We start from the raw sequence: 14178 nt of genomic DNA, 5'->3' as shown, positions 1-14178 counted from the left end.
ACTAGGGTCCAGGCGGCGGCTCTGCACCCCTACCCCGGCTACAGACTGAAGTCTGGGCTCGGCTTTTCTGGTCCTGAGGAAGGCACAGGAAACGCTTTATTTTGGTGATGAAATCAACAGTCCCCACACAGTTAACCTGCACTTGTGCAAACTTCACGGCCCTGTCCCCGCACGGGATCGCTGGCCGGGGCGTCTGCGGCCCGCGGTCATCTGGGAAAGAGCGCTCAGCGCTCTTCCCGCGGCGCTTCCTAGACGCGAATCTGCTAGGCAGCCGAAGCCGCGGCGCCGGTTCAGAAGCCTAGCCGCCCGCCTGCTCGTCTTTCATCACTTAATTCTTTCGTTCTTTGGCTGAAGTCAAATAAACTACCGACATCTCGTCAGGTGGGGGTGGAAGGGGGCCTACAGGGGAGAGGTCGAGGCCCGGGATGGCCTCGAGGAGGAGGAGTAGAGGAAGGTGGAGCGAATGGTCCATCCGGGCGGGAGCTGGCTAGGTGAGTGGCCGCGCATGTGCGCCTGCATGGAGGCCAGGCTGGGGCACCCTGCGCTGCACAGAGGGCAGCGGTAGGGTGCGGCCCCGTGTGTCCGCAGGTGCTTGGTCATAGCAGAGAAGTCTCGGGAGCGCTGGGGACAGAGGCTACAGGAGAAGGGCTTCTCGCCTAGGGACGGGAGAGGGTAAGGCTGGTGAAGCAAAGAAGGGGACGAAGGCTGGCCTAAGGGTAGATTGGCACGACTGGGCAAGGCAGTTGTGCGAGAACCTGGCACACAGGGACTTAGGGGCGGGCAGACCGGTGCTTGGAGAGAAGCAGACAATTGACACATGCCGGGCGCCCATACCTGTGTGGACTCGGTAGTGTGTTTCCATCTGATGTTTGAGTGAAAACCTCTTTCCACAGACAGAACAAGAATAGGGCTTTGGCCTACAGCGAGCAGGAGGAGCCAGGGGAGGATGTTGGCGTGATGGGTGACCTGCTGTGCCCCCATGACCCACACAGGTTGCAAGTGCACCTGTGGGGACAGAGAAGGCGAAGGAGGGCAGGGCTGGGAATCCCAGAGCCGGATCACTGGGACACCCAGGCAAGACATCACGCTACAGTGGGGCTGAGGCAAGAGCACCCTCACCATACTCACCTGTGTGCCTCTGATCAGACTCTTCTGTCTCAGGGCTGAGCTGTGTGGGGCCCTGAGGGAGGGAACCTGGAGGGAGCATAGTCAAGCAGGGGTCCTGCTCAGGCTGGACTCCTGCGGTTCCAGCCCCAGCAGAGACCATGTTACAGGGTTCATGTGGGACAGTGAGGGCCTTACCGGGGGTAGGGCTGGAGGAGGCCAACTGGTTCTGGCTCCAGAGCCCTTTGTGGAGGTTCAGGGACAGCGGGATCCTGGGGGTGGGGTGGGAAAGAGTTACATTACAGCCTTGGCAAAACCTGGGATCCTGACCCATCCCTTGCAGGAGGGGGAGGTGTAATGAGTTCTCCAGGGCTGGGCTTTGGCTTCCCCTGTGGTGGGAGCTTCTGGTTCTATCTGCAGCTCAGGAAATGTACAGTAAAGATAAGAGATGTGGTACCCTTCCCCCCATCACCACTGCCTGTCCCGAGCCATTCCCTCCCAGCCAGGCTTCCATTAGGCCCTTCACTCACCTCTGGTTCTGAGGCCAGACCTCTCGCCAGGCTGCAGTGAGGGGGGTGCTATGGGAGAAGGGGGTGCCATATCTGGGCGGCAACAGCAGAATGCTCCACAGAGCGGGCTGGCCCTCCCCCAACCAAGGGGCCCCAGCCCACCAGGGCCTAGGGGTGGTGCTGGTTTGGAGGGGACCTGGGGGGGGAAGGGAGCCAGGGAACTCCCCCAGACTTCCTTCAGAGCCCCCTGGGCTCTCCCTCACCCACATGATCACGTCTTGCTTCCCATCTACTCCCCCGTGGCCAACAGGGAATTGGTTGAGTTTCTCCTCTGATCTTATCTGTTCCTCCTGGTCCTCCTGCATGGCCTCTGCCATCTCAGGCCTCTCTCTTGGTGTCCTGTGCTCATGCGTCATCTCATGTTTTTCCCCACCAGCTCTAACAAACTTCTCCGGTCCTTCTTCTCCAAGGCCCCTCACTCCTCTCTCAGAATCCCTTGTGTGTTTCTCTTGCTCCTCCTGAAGTTCCTTCAACCCTGGATTCAGTTCCACCCTAGCCCTGTCCCTTCGAGCCCTCCTGCATGCCTCTTCCAGGGACTGCACCCCCAAGGCCCTGGCTGCCTCCTCAAGGGGCTCCAGTTCCCCAGGTTGCAGCTCTACGTTCTCCCCATAAACAAAGTACAGAAGCTGTGCAAAAGTGGAAGGGCTGATTCCTTTCACCAGAGACCAGCGACCCCTGCGGCCCAGCTGCTGACTCACACCTGCCAGCACTAGGCTGTGAGCAGGGAACTCCTGGCTCCCCACGGTAATCAGGGTGTCACATAGTGCTGGCCGGAGCCTGGCTGCTAGCCGTACCAGTCGATCAGAGCCATAGGGGCTAGGCAGTCTTGTCGGGGACACAGGCATTATGCCTTGCCTGAGTACCAATCTCAGAGGTTCTGAGAGAAAGGCCACAGTGTGAGGTCCACGGTGGAAAGAAGAGGGAGGAACAGCATATTTTCAAGCCTGTGGAGGGGAGGGGAGAAAGAGTGAGTTGTTGGTTCTGGATCAGAGCTCAGTCCTGAATGGAGCAAGTAAACTAACCTAAGAGAGGACCTCAGGTTATCTAGAACCATAATAGAGGCCAGGGATGGCAAGAGAATGGAAATTAGACCAAATTCAGGACGTAAAGAGCAGGGACCTGGCAGTTAACAATTATATCAAGTATAGATGCTGCCAATGGGAAATCTGACTTAAAGGATAGCAGACATATGCTTTTGCTTCTCCAAGCCCCTTTGCAGGGAAAGACCTCTGAGTAGGCCAGGATCTCCTCATTTCAGACAAGAGAACACCACCAGACCCAGTCAGCCGTGGCAGTTAGGGATGGAGGAAGACACAGCTTCATGGGAGGGTTTGGAGAGCTAGCATATCCTCCACACAAGCCCATCACGTGGAGCTGAGGGGCCTGAGAGGCAGAAAGGTCAGCAAGACGGGTCATAGCTGCAGGAGGGCAGGCTTAAAGGCATTAATCAAACATCGCCTTGAGGCTGAAGCTTCTAGAACACATCCTCAGAGAAGGAACGTGAAGGGACCAAAGACTCCCATCCAGTGAGTTAAGAGAGCAAGTACGGAAGCCACAGGAGAGAAGGCTTTGGACCCAAGGATGGAGAGAAGTTTGGGAGAAGACTGACCCTCAAGGAATCGCGAGTAAGGGAAATGAGAACTGTAAAGGGAGAGGCTATTTCCTTTCAAGGTTCAGATAAGGAGATAGTTTAATTTTGTTTTTCATAAGCCAAAAGTGAACAATAGAAAGAACCCAACAAGGCAGATTATCACACATCAAAACCACCACATTGGCTTTTAAGAAGAGAACTGGGAACCCAGATACAAAGAGACAGACCCAAGAATGTCAGTTCCCAGCAGGCATATTCCCAGGTGTGGGCTCACCGTGGGTAAGGACCCTTGTTGGAGGGAGGATTACTACTTGGATACCGCAGGAAGAGGGCTACAGCTTGGCAGGAACTAGACAGAAAGAGGGGTATAATGAGAGGGAAGACTCAGCTGGGAAGAAGAAACCACTCACCAGTTGTAGCTTCCTCCTGGACACCGCATGTTCTGAACTGCTGTTTGGGCTCCTGCCCCCAACCCCCAGCTAGCCCCGCCCCTGACCTCACAGTCTTCCATTGGGTGTCCCAAGTATCAGTCTGCCAGTGTCCCCCAACGGGGTGTGGTTTTACACCGTTGGCTCTGCTTCATCCTTCTAGGAGAGACTACCCCCCTCTACTTCCAGAAACCACACCTCCTGCCTCCTATCCTCCTGTCTCCTGATTTCATTTGTGAACTTCTAGAGCCAAAGAAGTGCACCTGAGGCAACAAGAACTTTGAACTAATCAGACCTGCATTTGAGTCTCATCTCTGCCATTTACTAGTTGGGTCACTTTGGGCAAGTCGTCTTTCTGAGCCTCAGTTACCTACCTCATCCATGAAATAGGGATACCCTCTGCTTATCTCATTTGGAGGTATAGTTGAAATGATAAATATGAAAGTGGTTTTCAGTACATAGTATCATTCAAATATTATTAGTTCTGTTTCTTAGAGGTGTCAGTAGAGCTCAAGCAGCTGGAAGCTGTTTCTACTATCAGAAATAAAAATGGCTGAAACATCTGAATTCCAAGGACAGAGTAAAAGAGGGCCAAAAGCATGTCCGACTTGGTACTAGGAAGCCTTGACTGCTATGTGGGAATGACCACTGTCATCTGGGCCACCACTGGGGACGGGGTGTGTGAGTGACTCAGATCCTCCCATCAAGCTCTGAAGGGGGCAACCCCAGGAAGGGCCTGCGGTGGTCTTCGAAAAGAAAAACTCTTTTTCTTGGGTTGATGACAAATGACATTTCTCTGAAATCAGGACTCCGGGGTTTCTTTCACTTCCTGCCCAAAGGGTCAAGGTCCTCAGAGATTTCCCCTCTTTTCACACTTTAGCACTTTCAGCAGGGGAAAGGATGAGGTCTGACAAATTTCTTTTTCTGTTTCTTATTCCATTATCCCTCATCCTGTGGCAAGTTTTCATTAATTCACCAAGTGATAAATCACTTATGATATGTGCCTGGCATATCATGTATGCCCAATAAGTAACGAAGGTAAACAAGTCAGGCACTGGTAGGCTGCTCTGGCGACAGGACATAGTCTGGTTCCCCCTGAGCTTCTCGTTTAGATCGTGGTCACCTCCTAGACTCAAATATTATGTCTCTAAACCCATGTTTTTTTCTTTGGCTCCAGAACCCCCAAATGTTCAGCCTTCTAGTCTCTCTCTCTTCAGACCCAGCATGCCTTCCCTTTACCTTTCATTCTAGCTTGGGTGCAGGCAGATGTTACCCCTTCCTAGATCAGACAGGGTGTGCCAATGGGTGGGGCTGGTGGAGGGGCAATAATAGGGTGGGGAGAGGGGAAGATGAGTCAGAGTGAAAGGGAAAATGCAAATGGGCAAGTTGTGTTCATTTGCTACTCTGAAATGTTTTCCATTTCTTAGCGTTCTAACTCCTCACACCACCACACCCAGGGACTCATTAGACACTCATATAAAAGTCACTTGGCCTGGACACATAAAAGCACCAACCTCTGATATGTATACAGAGGGAAACATCCTCCAACACAGTAATATACAACCCCTGGAGATATGGAATATGTGGGGAAAGCCACGAGGGAGACACCCCCAAGTGTAGAAGGAAAGGTACAGGGGTCTGGAATATGACATCACCATCTAGTGGAGTGTAGTCCCCCTTACCGCCCAGCTGTGTATCATGTTTCTGTGACTCAGCGCCCCCACAGGTGTGATTTGCCCATTGATGATCAAGAGAGTTGGAGACTGTGCTTAACGGGCAGCATCCTCTGTAAGCCAAATGTAGTTGACAGGAAGTGTCAATGGGCTTTTAGGAAATCTAAAAGGGAGCAGAAGGAGCAAGGGGACTCCCCATTCAGTGAACAAAAGCCCCCAAGAATGGGAAACCCCATCTTGCCTCCCACTTGGTGTTTACCCCACCTAAGGATATCCCTTTAGAGATCGCCTCCTTAGAGGTATCTCTAAGGCCCTCTACACCTCAGCCTTTAGGTTGATGACTCTCTAGGCCCTTCTGTCTCCCTACATTCTTGACTGCACAGCCCAAGTCATCTTCTTGCTCTGAGGGAGCACTGACAGCCGACACAAATAGCACTTTGATTTGGAAGGACAGGGGCATCACTGTTTCTATTCTTGAAAGGTCTGCCCTTGCCAGTCTCAGAAACCTTGTCCCCCTTCCACTTCCCAGGCTGACTCAGTACAGGCAGAGCCAGAAAACCACAGGTTATGAGGATGCAAGCCGGCATCTTGGGAGAGGGTAGAGTGCATAGGAGAAATTAGGTGGGACATCATTGGAAGAGAAATATGTGGGAAAAGGAGGTATGACTTTTGCCTCTCAGTCCTTTATAATACTAAATAAATTTGAAATCTGGTAATTTTTATTCTTACTGATAAGCTTGATAAGATTGACCAAGAGCCCCTTCAGACACAACCCAGCTTGATATAAAAATATCAACACAGCAATACAAGTATGGATTCTCTTCAAATATAATTAAAATTAAACCATCAGAATAGGCCAATTAGAGGAATGGTTATTTGTTTTATGAAAAGTATTCTCCCTTTATCTCACTTATTTTAACTATTGAGTATCTCCAAAGTCAAGTTAAGCAAGATTCAATTTAGAAAAATTCTATGAACTTTTCACTCATCCCAGGAACACATCTCTTTATGCAAATTAAGGTGGTTAACTCACACACACACACACACACACACACACACACTCACACACACGTAGCATTTTCTAAAGAATAAGACTGGTTATCGAAATCATACATAAACTTTCAAATGTTCACTCTTTCTGGTTAAGAATAATACATCAACACACACCAGAGAAGAGACATCACAGAGGGAATTCATTTCTTTCTTCATTTAAATCTATGTTCTACATAACCCCAAACCAGATACAGCGAGATGAGCTGAATCTAGGTCATAGAGACCCCATCATAACACACCTTTTGTGGATTAAGTGGGAAAATAACGACTAGAAGTAAAAAAACTTAGGTTCTACTACATCCTCACAGTGAAGGGTCTTTTTCTTCAGCCCTAATATGGGGCTAACTCTTCCAAGACCCTCAAATTCCTCACAGGGGCTGTTTTCAAGACCAGTACTGAATGGCAGTACTGCCTTAAACCCAGGGAGAGGGCCTGACTCTGACATCCTCTGGCTGTGTCTCTCCCCATTGGCTGAGGAGTGCAAGGTCATCTAGGAAGTACCACCTGGAACCTGCACCGCCCAATTGTAGGCCATGCTCTGGGAACTCAGAACTCTGGACCTCCCGGCCCAAATGGCCCACTTCCAGGATCTACGTGGTCCTCAACCCCAGATGTATATTCATGTCAGTGGGCTGCGGGACTCATGAGACAGCCTAGGCCCTGACTGTGTGTGAGGGGCATGGGAACAGGTTGGACATGCCAGTTAATATGTGAGATACTTTGAAGTGTGCACCAACACCAGGTGTGGGAAGAAAAAGATGAATCTCCATTTCTTGTCATGCCCAGGCCCCATAAATAATATGGGAGCCTGCTTTATTCCAATACTTCTTAACTTCTTAGGGGGTCACCATTCCTTTGAAAATGTAAGCCATGGAATTAACTCCTTACATCGGAAAATTGTAGACTTTTATGACATTTTGCATATGAATGACAGGGCATTCACAGACTGCTGTGAAGCCCATCATTGAAGAGGTCAAATACTCCTAGATTGCCCTTTGACTGCTTTTGGCCCATATTTCCCAAATCCAACACGCATGAAATCTTATGATTTCCAAGAGTTCACAGACCTTTGAAATCCATTTGTAGACCACCCTTTTGCATTCCCCACCCTTGGTTTAAGAACTCCAAGTATACATGAAAGCACTCTGAAAGGTTTAATAACACATAGAGCGGGAAAGGCTGAGTGAATATAGATATCAACACCCTGCCCCATAAGTATAAAAAGATGTTTGGTAAAGACAACGTGGGTGGTTTCCTAAAGAGCAGGATATCTCACACATCTCTACCTGTGCTCAGGTATGACATCCATCTTACCCATGCACCTGTCCCCTGCTTATAGCCTGATACCTTTTGAGAGTGACCAGAAAGGGTTTGGGAAAGAGGTGAGGACAGGAACTGAAGGACCCCAGACATGACCCAATCCTGGTTCTGTCTAGAGCCACCACAAGGCAATAATACTTCATGGAGGGCAAACAAGTTGGCTGGGGTTTGGAGACTCCTCACTCCCTAGAATCTTTAGAAGACCACGAGACTAACCTTCTGGCCACATGGTACAGCCTGGACCCAATACTGGAAAATCTGCCAAGAGCACCTCAACTTAGAGTCCAAAAACCCCTAAAAGCCTTGCAGCCACATGTTCCCAGCACAGCCTGGATGCAATGACCCTTAACTTCTCATTGGGCTTTTGACCTCATTAGTGCTCACTCTCAGCCCAGGCTGCATCAAAGATGTCAGAAACCTCTCAAATGCCCACTAGTTTCATCTCTTGGCCAGTAACTCCCAATAACCTCTGAAGAATCACAAGTCTCTCCTTCCAGTCGCCAGATCCAGACTTAGTCCAGAGACCCCAGACCACCTCTCACAGTTCAGAGGCCATACCTCATTGCCAATGACCCCACGCAGGGCTCCAAGGGCTTCCAACTGCCCTACAACACACTTCCAACTCAGGCTGGCTTAGGGACCATGTACCACCTCATAGGACATGCTGGCCTGGCCTCTGCCCAGCCTGGGCCCAAAGTTGTTCAGGAGGCCCTATTTCCAGCCTTTCCAGGGCAGAGAAAGTTCCCAAGGGTCTAAAGCTCTCAGCGCTCATTTCCCAACCCTCACAGCCACCAGTCAAGCCCCCCCATGCCCCAGCTTTGCTTGGGCCAGGCCCAAGCCTGAAGAAGAGTAAGAAAAACCACAGCACTCACCAACTCAGACGGTGTTCCTCTCCCCACTCAGCCTCACATACACTAAGGGCGGCACAAGCCCAAGTGGCGGTTAGAAAATGGGGAGCGGCGCTAGGCCAGGAACGCGATGCCCAGGCGCGCGCACAGCTGGCTTTTCGCGCCTGGATCCCAAGGCAGATACCGATTGGCTGCGGCGCTGGCGGCACACTCTTTCCTGGCTCCTGACTGGTGAGCGTGCTCAACAGACTGAGAGGCACCTAGGACAGCTCCACTACCTCGCGCCCACCGCTGATTGGTTGAGGAACTCGCGCCTGCCCTTGTGCTGTGGATGCTGGAGGCCTCTGAGACCTCATACTCCAGCCTCACCCCAAGGCTGGTTGGCTGCGGAGTTTGCCTTCTCTCACCCTTTCTATGATGATGAGACTGACACCCGGACCTCCTCCACCTGAATAGCCTTGGAGGCGCCCCCCACAAGAGCTCAGGGATACCACCGCTTTCTTGCCTTTGAGTAGCTCTCGTTGCAAACACTTTCACCTATCTCTCAACCCCTTACATATCTGTGGAGATGTGCGTGATTGACTGAAAGGCCCTCAAGAACCACCAGGCTTCAGCTGCCTCAGGGCAGCTCACCTTTCTCACCTCCTGCCCTGCCCCACCACTGATTGTTTGCAGAACGCACCCTGCCTTACCCGGAAGTATTCGGGGACAAGAAAGACGCAAGAGGGGGCAGTGCCTTGACCCAGGAATGGTCTAGATATTCCGCGCTTCAAATGCTCATTGACACCTCGACTGTCAGTTGAGCCAGGATCAACTGAGTACTTCGCGTACCAGACCCCCACTACGCTGTATAGAAAATGGCCTGTTGCGCTGCCCCGCCATTAGTTGGCCTGGGCTTAGATCCCGGCCAGCAGGCTTTCTGCCTAGGCAGGGATTTGGGCTGACACACTGCGAGCTCGCACCGCGGGAACATGCGAGGGCCACCTGCCTCTCCTCCCACCAGCCCGACTGCGGTTGCACAGCTGATTGGCTGGCCACACTCTTCTCAGCAGCTCAGCGGGTTCGCGCTTGGATGTATCCAATGAGGAGCAAGGGCGCTTTAAGAAGGCGGGCATTGTGTGACCGCTTCCACTTCTGATTGGTCCCGAGGCTTGCAGCTTCGCGTTTAATTGATCAGAGGGCCAGGAGGCGGGAGCCCAACCCAACGGTTTCTGGCGGTTAGGGTTCTGTCCCTGCGCTTCTGTTCAGCTCCCGAGCCCTGCCGAGTGGTGTCTGTCTCCTCCTTCCTTGCGACTCGCTGAGGAGCTGTAGGTTGGGAGGCGAGGGTGGGGGTTGGCCCTCTTGGAGAGGTCATGACGCAGAGGAGCCTGGGACGAATAGATGGAGCTGAAACCGGAGGGAGACTTGCCTAAGGCGAGTGTCCGGTCCGCGGGAGCAGACCCCTCAAAATAGTACGGGAAAGACAGGCGCTGTAGCTGTAGTTACAGCAGCTTCCGCTTACTGAGCCCTTTCCGTGTACCACGCACGCTTTGTGCGTCATCTTATTGACTTTTGCTAAGTAACCCTGTGAGGGAGCTGATAACTATGCTGGGTTATCCTTTGAGGTCGGCGGCAAAGTCACTCGTCTCAGGTCCCGCGGTGAGTATGGGCATCGCTGGCACTCCGACCTTGTTTTGGTGAGTCCAGCATTCAAGGTACCCTACAGTTAAGGAGCGTTGGTCTTGTACATGTGGGATGGTGTCTGCTGTGGTCACGTTGGCCCTGGTTTACCTCATCTACAAATGAGGGTTTTTTGAGGGGTTTTTGATTTTTGTTTTGGACTTAAATCTGATCCTGAAGCCTCCAGCACTTAGCGCATATTTGCAGTTCCTCAGTTTGGCAAATGCATTTGCATTCCAGAAAAGGATATTTTAAAAATCACCCTCATGATGGGTATCTTTGCCACTTATACCGAATCAGGCCAGTTTTAAGTGCTTTGCATGCATCATTTGAGTGAATTCTCATAACAAGCTCTATCCGATACTTACTGTTTTTATTCTCACTTCACAGATAAGCAAATTGAAACTGAAAGAAGATCATTGATTTCCCTAAGATCTCACCAGAAATAATTGCAAGAGCAGAATTTGAACTGTTGCAGTCTGACTCCAGAATCTAAGCTCCTTACCATTGGGTACACTGTCTCCCATCCTCACAGCTACAGTGTCCGCAGAGTCTGCACACATGGTCCTAGGGAATCCTCAGCCGCCCTAGGAAGAGGAATAATGACAAAACCCATTAGAACAGGCAACCACGGTGCATGGAGCCGAAGACACTCAGCTCACATAGCTAGTCCTTGGCAGAGCAAGGGATGGAATAATATATAACCTAATTCAAACCCATATTCTTAATTACTCCTCACACTGCTCCTTTCCTATTTCACAGATGAAGAAAATGAGACCCTAGGAGAAATCAAAGCGGGAGTTCAGACCCAGGTCTATCAGACCCAAGAGATTATCCCCTGAACTAGACTGCTGCTAGGAAGTACTTGTCTGGTAGATCTGGGTTGGATCAGGTGAGGGGTCCTCTCACCCAGCCAGCCTTGTCTGTAAACAATGAATTCATCTGGTCCCAACGTTGGCCCTAAAGGTGGTTGGGAGTGTATTTCACAGCCTCAGGACCATTGGAGGCTTCTCATTGAGAAGCCCTAGTCATAATTGCTGCCGTGTATGGAACACTTTCTATGGGTGAGGGAAGGTGGAAAGCACTCTGCGTCATCCATACATCATCTCACTGAATCTCTGTAATAATTCTAGGACATAGCTATTGTGATTGTCCCCATTTTACACGTGAGGAACCTGAGACCCAGGGAGGGATGGAATATTCCCTGGTGTACAGAGCTAGTAAATGGTGGAAACTGGATGGGAACCCAGAGAGCCTTACTCTAGAGCCCTGAAATCCAGCTACCCAGCATGTGCAGGCATGAGAAGATGGAGTAAGGGACCCTGAGCTCTGTCAAGGTGGAGTAGGAAGGGTTGTTGGCTTCATTCTGGGGGTTGGATTAGGAGAATCAAATGTCTGAAAAGACTAGAGAAATAACTATAGCTTACTGAGCAACTACCCTGTGCCAGACCCTATGTTAACTAAGTTTTAATATACATCAAGTAGCAGAGAGCCTTGTGGTTAAGAAGCTGGACACTGGATCCAAATTGCCTGGATTCATATCCTGGCCCTGCTATTTACTAGTTGTGAGACCTTTGGCAAGTTACTTAATCTTTCTTGGCCTCAATTTTCTCATCTGTAAAATGGGGATAATGATGGTAAATACCTGTAAGGACTGTTGAGAGGGTTAAATAAACTAATAGAAGAGTAGAACCCTGATGGGAACCCAGAAAGCGTCACTCTTCTCTTCCCCAAAGCCCTAAAACTGAGTTGCTTCCTCAAAGTGACCATCACCTGCCTTGACTCTCATGTAGGCACTGAACATTAGGCAAGATGTTTGCCGTGGGACAAGTGTGCTCCCAAAAGAGGTAGCAAGTGCAAAGGCCCTGAGACAGACGTGAGGAACATGTTTGAGGAACAGCAAGAAGTCTGGCTGGAGCCAAGCAGATGACTAAGGTTCAGGAGCTCAGCTCAACTGCACATAAAAATGATCCTATAACTTTTCAGAGCATAAAGGACTTTCTCTGAGCTTTGATCTCTGGATAAACCCAAGGCCATGATTACTTTTGAGGCTCATAAAACTTAGAACTCAGGGCTTCTTGCTCTGCATTCAGGGCTCATGGGTAAGGGTCAGGAGACTTGCATTCACTCAAATATTTATTAGACTTTGTCAGCAAATGCCATCTGTGCTGAGCCCTGAAGAAGACTAGCCCCTTTGAAATCTTTAAATTCAAAGGTTTAACTTTCTAGAAAGAAATTATATCCAGAACCAAGTGTAAAGTATAGCAACTGAAACCCAGAAGGGACACTTAAGGCAGGGGCAAGGAAGGGAAATGGGTAAGGGAAGACTTTCTCTATTTTTGGAGTATTTACTATGTGCTACACATGTTCCTTGGTACAGAGTATATAATGGTAAACAAGAAAAGACCATCAGTCCACTGTGGCTGACAGAACAAAACACTGCTGACGGGGTGATTTTAACAACAGAAATTAATTTCTCACAATTCTGGAGGCTGGAAGTCCAAGATCAAAGTGCTGGTGGGGTTGATTTCTCCTGAGGCCCCTCTCCTTGGCTTGCAGATGGCTGCCTTCTAACTGTGTGTCCTCACATGGCCTTTCCTCTGTGCATGCACACTCCTGGTGTCTTTTGTTCTTTTTATAGAGTGCTATATACTGAATGTTTGTTCCTGCCTCCAAAAACATCCATATGTTGAGATCCTCACCTCCAATGTGATGGTATTAGGAAATAGGACCTTTGGGTGGTGATTAGGTCACAAGGGTGGAGCCCTCATGAATGGGATTAGTGCCCTTAGAAAAGAAGCCCCAGACAACTCCCTTACCCTTATATCATGTGATGTTCCAGTGAGAAGACAGCTATCTATGAACCAGAAAGCAGGCCCTCACCAGATCCCATATCTGCTAGAGCCTTGATCTTGGATTTCTCAGCCTTCAAGACTGTGTGCAATAAATTTCTGTTGTTTATAAGACACCCAGTCTATGGTGGTCTATTATGGCAGGCCAAACAGACTAAGACATGAGGACACCAGTCTTTCTGGACTAGGACCCTACCCTTATGACTTCATTCAACTTTAATTTCTTCCTTAATGGCCCTGTCTCCAAATACAGTCACATTGAGGGTTAGAACTTCAATATATTAATGGGGGGGGGCACAATTCAGTCCATAACAGTGAAAATCTACCATTGAGGGGCTCACAGTCTGTTGGGGAGATACATATTTACTTCAGAGGGAGAGAGCAGAGCAGAATGGTTAAGATGTCAGATCTGACAGGGTTTAAGTCATACGTGTACCTCTTACCAACTGTGACTCTGAGCAACTTTCTTTAACTTTCTGTGCCTTGAGAGAATCAAATGAGCAGTCACCCACAAAGTTCTTAGAAAAGCCCCAGCACAGTGATCATTAAATGTTGGCTATTGTTATTAATTGCAAGTAAAATTAAAACTGCACTAAGTGCTATGAAGAAAAACCACAAGATAGACACTTTAAGAAAGTAAAACAGGACTCTGACCTAGCCAGGGTTTTCAAGGACGATTTCCTGGAAGAAGTGATGCTTGCACTTCAGCTCTGAAGGATTAATACTCCCTAACCAGACTAGGGATTGGAGAGTCTTCTGGGCAGTAGAAAAGCAGGTCCTAGAGCTCTAGCGCGGGAGGAAGCATGGCCTGGAATTTCAATGTCAATGGAGCAGACAGAGCAAAACAAGGAGAAGCAGGGCAGAGTGAGGCTGCTGGTGGTTGGCAGGACCTGGCCTCGTAGGCCATGCTCAGGAGTGCTGGCATTCTCCTATGAGCCATGCAAAGTCACAGAAAGAAGTGTTTATTTTTTTTTTTTTACAGAGAACAGTTTAATGAACCTCTGTGTACCTAGTTGCTTCAGTTCTCAACATTCTGCCTTATTTCATCAATACTCCTTCATTAAAAAAAAATTGTTTTTCT

The 14178-nt window shown here is 49.6% G+C and overlaps 1 protein-coding gene across 1 annotated transcript; it reads right to left on the bottom strand.

Moving 5' to 3' along the window:
* Positions 1 to 377: 377 nt before the first annotated feature.
* Positions 378 to 2703, bottom strand: ZBTB32 (zinc finger and BTB domain containing 32; the record flags this gene model as incomplete). Its single annotated transcript, XM_081031436.1, is given in 6 exon segments — positions 378 to 407; positions 409 to 656; positions 835 to 1005; positions 1129 to 1194; positions 1303 to 1376; positions 1635 to 2703. Coding segments are annotated over 6 exon segments (1473 nt in total). The 5' UTR covers positions 2519 to 2703.
* Positions 2704 to 14178: the final 11475 nt, after the last annotated feature.

Source organism: Rhinolophus hipposideros, assembly GCF_964194185.1.
Source record: "Rhinolophus hipposideros genome assembly, chromosome: 21".
Classification (NCBI taxonomy): domain Eukaryota; kingdom Metazoa; phylum Chordata; class Mammalia; order Chiroptera; family Rhinolophidae; genus Rhinolophus; species Rhinolophus hipposideros.
Note: the sequence above shows the minus strand (reverse complement) of the source record. Positions and strands in the feature narration are given on the sequence as shown.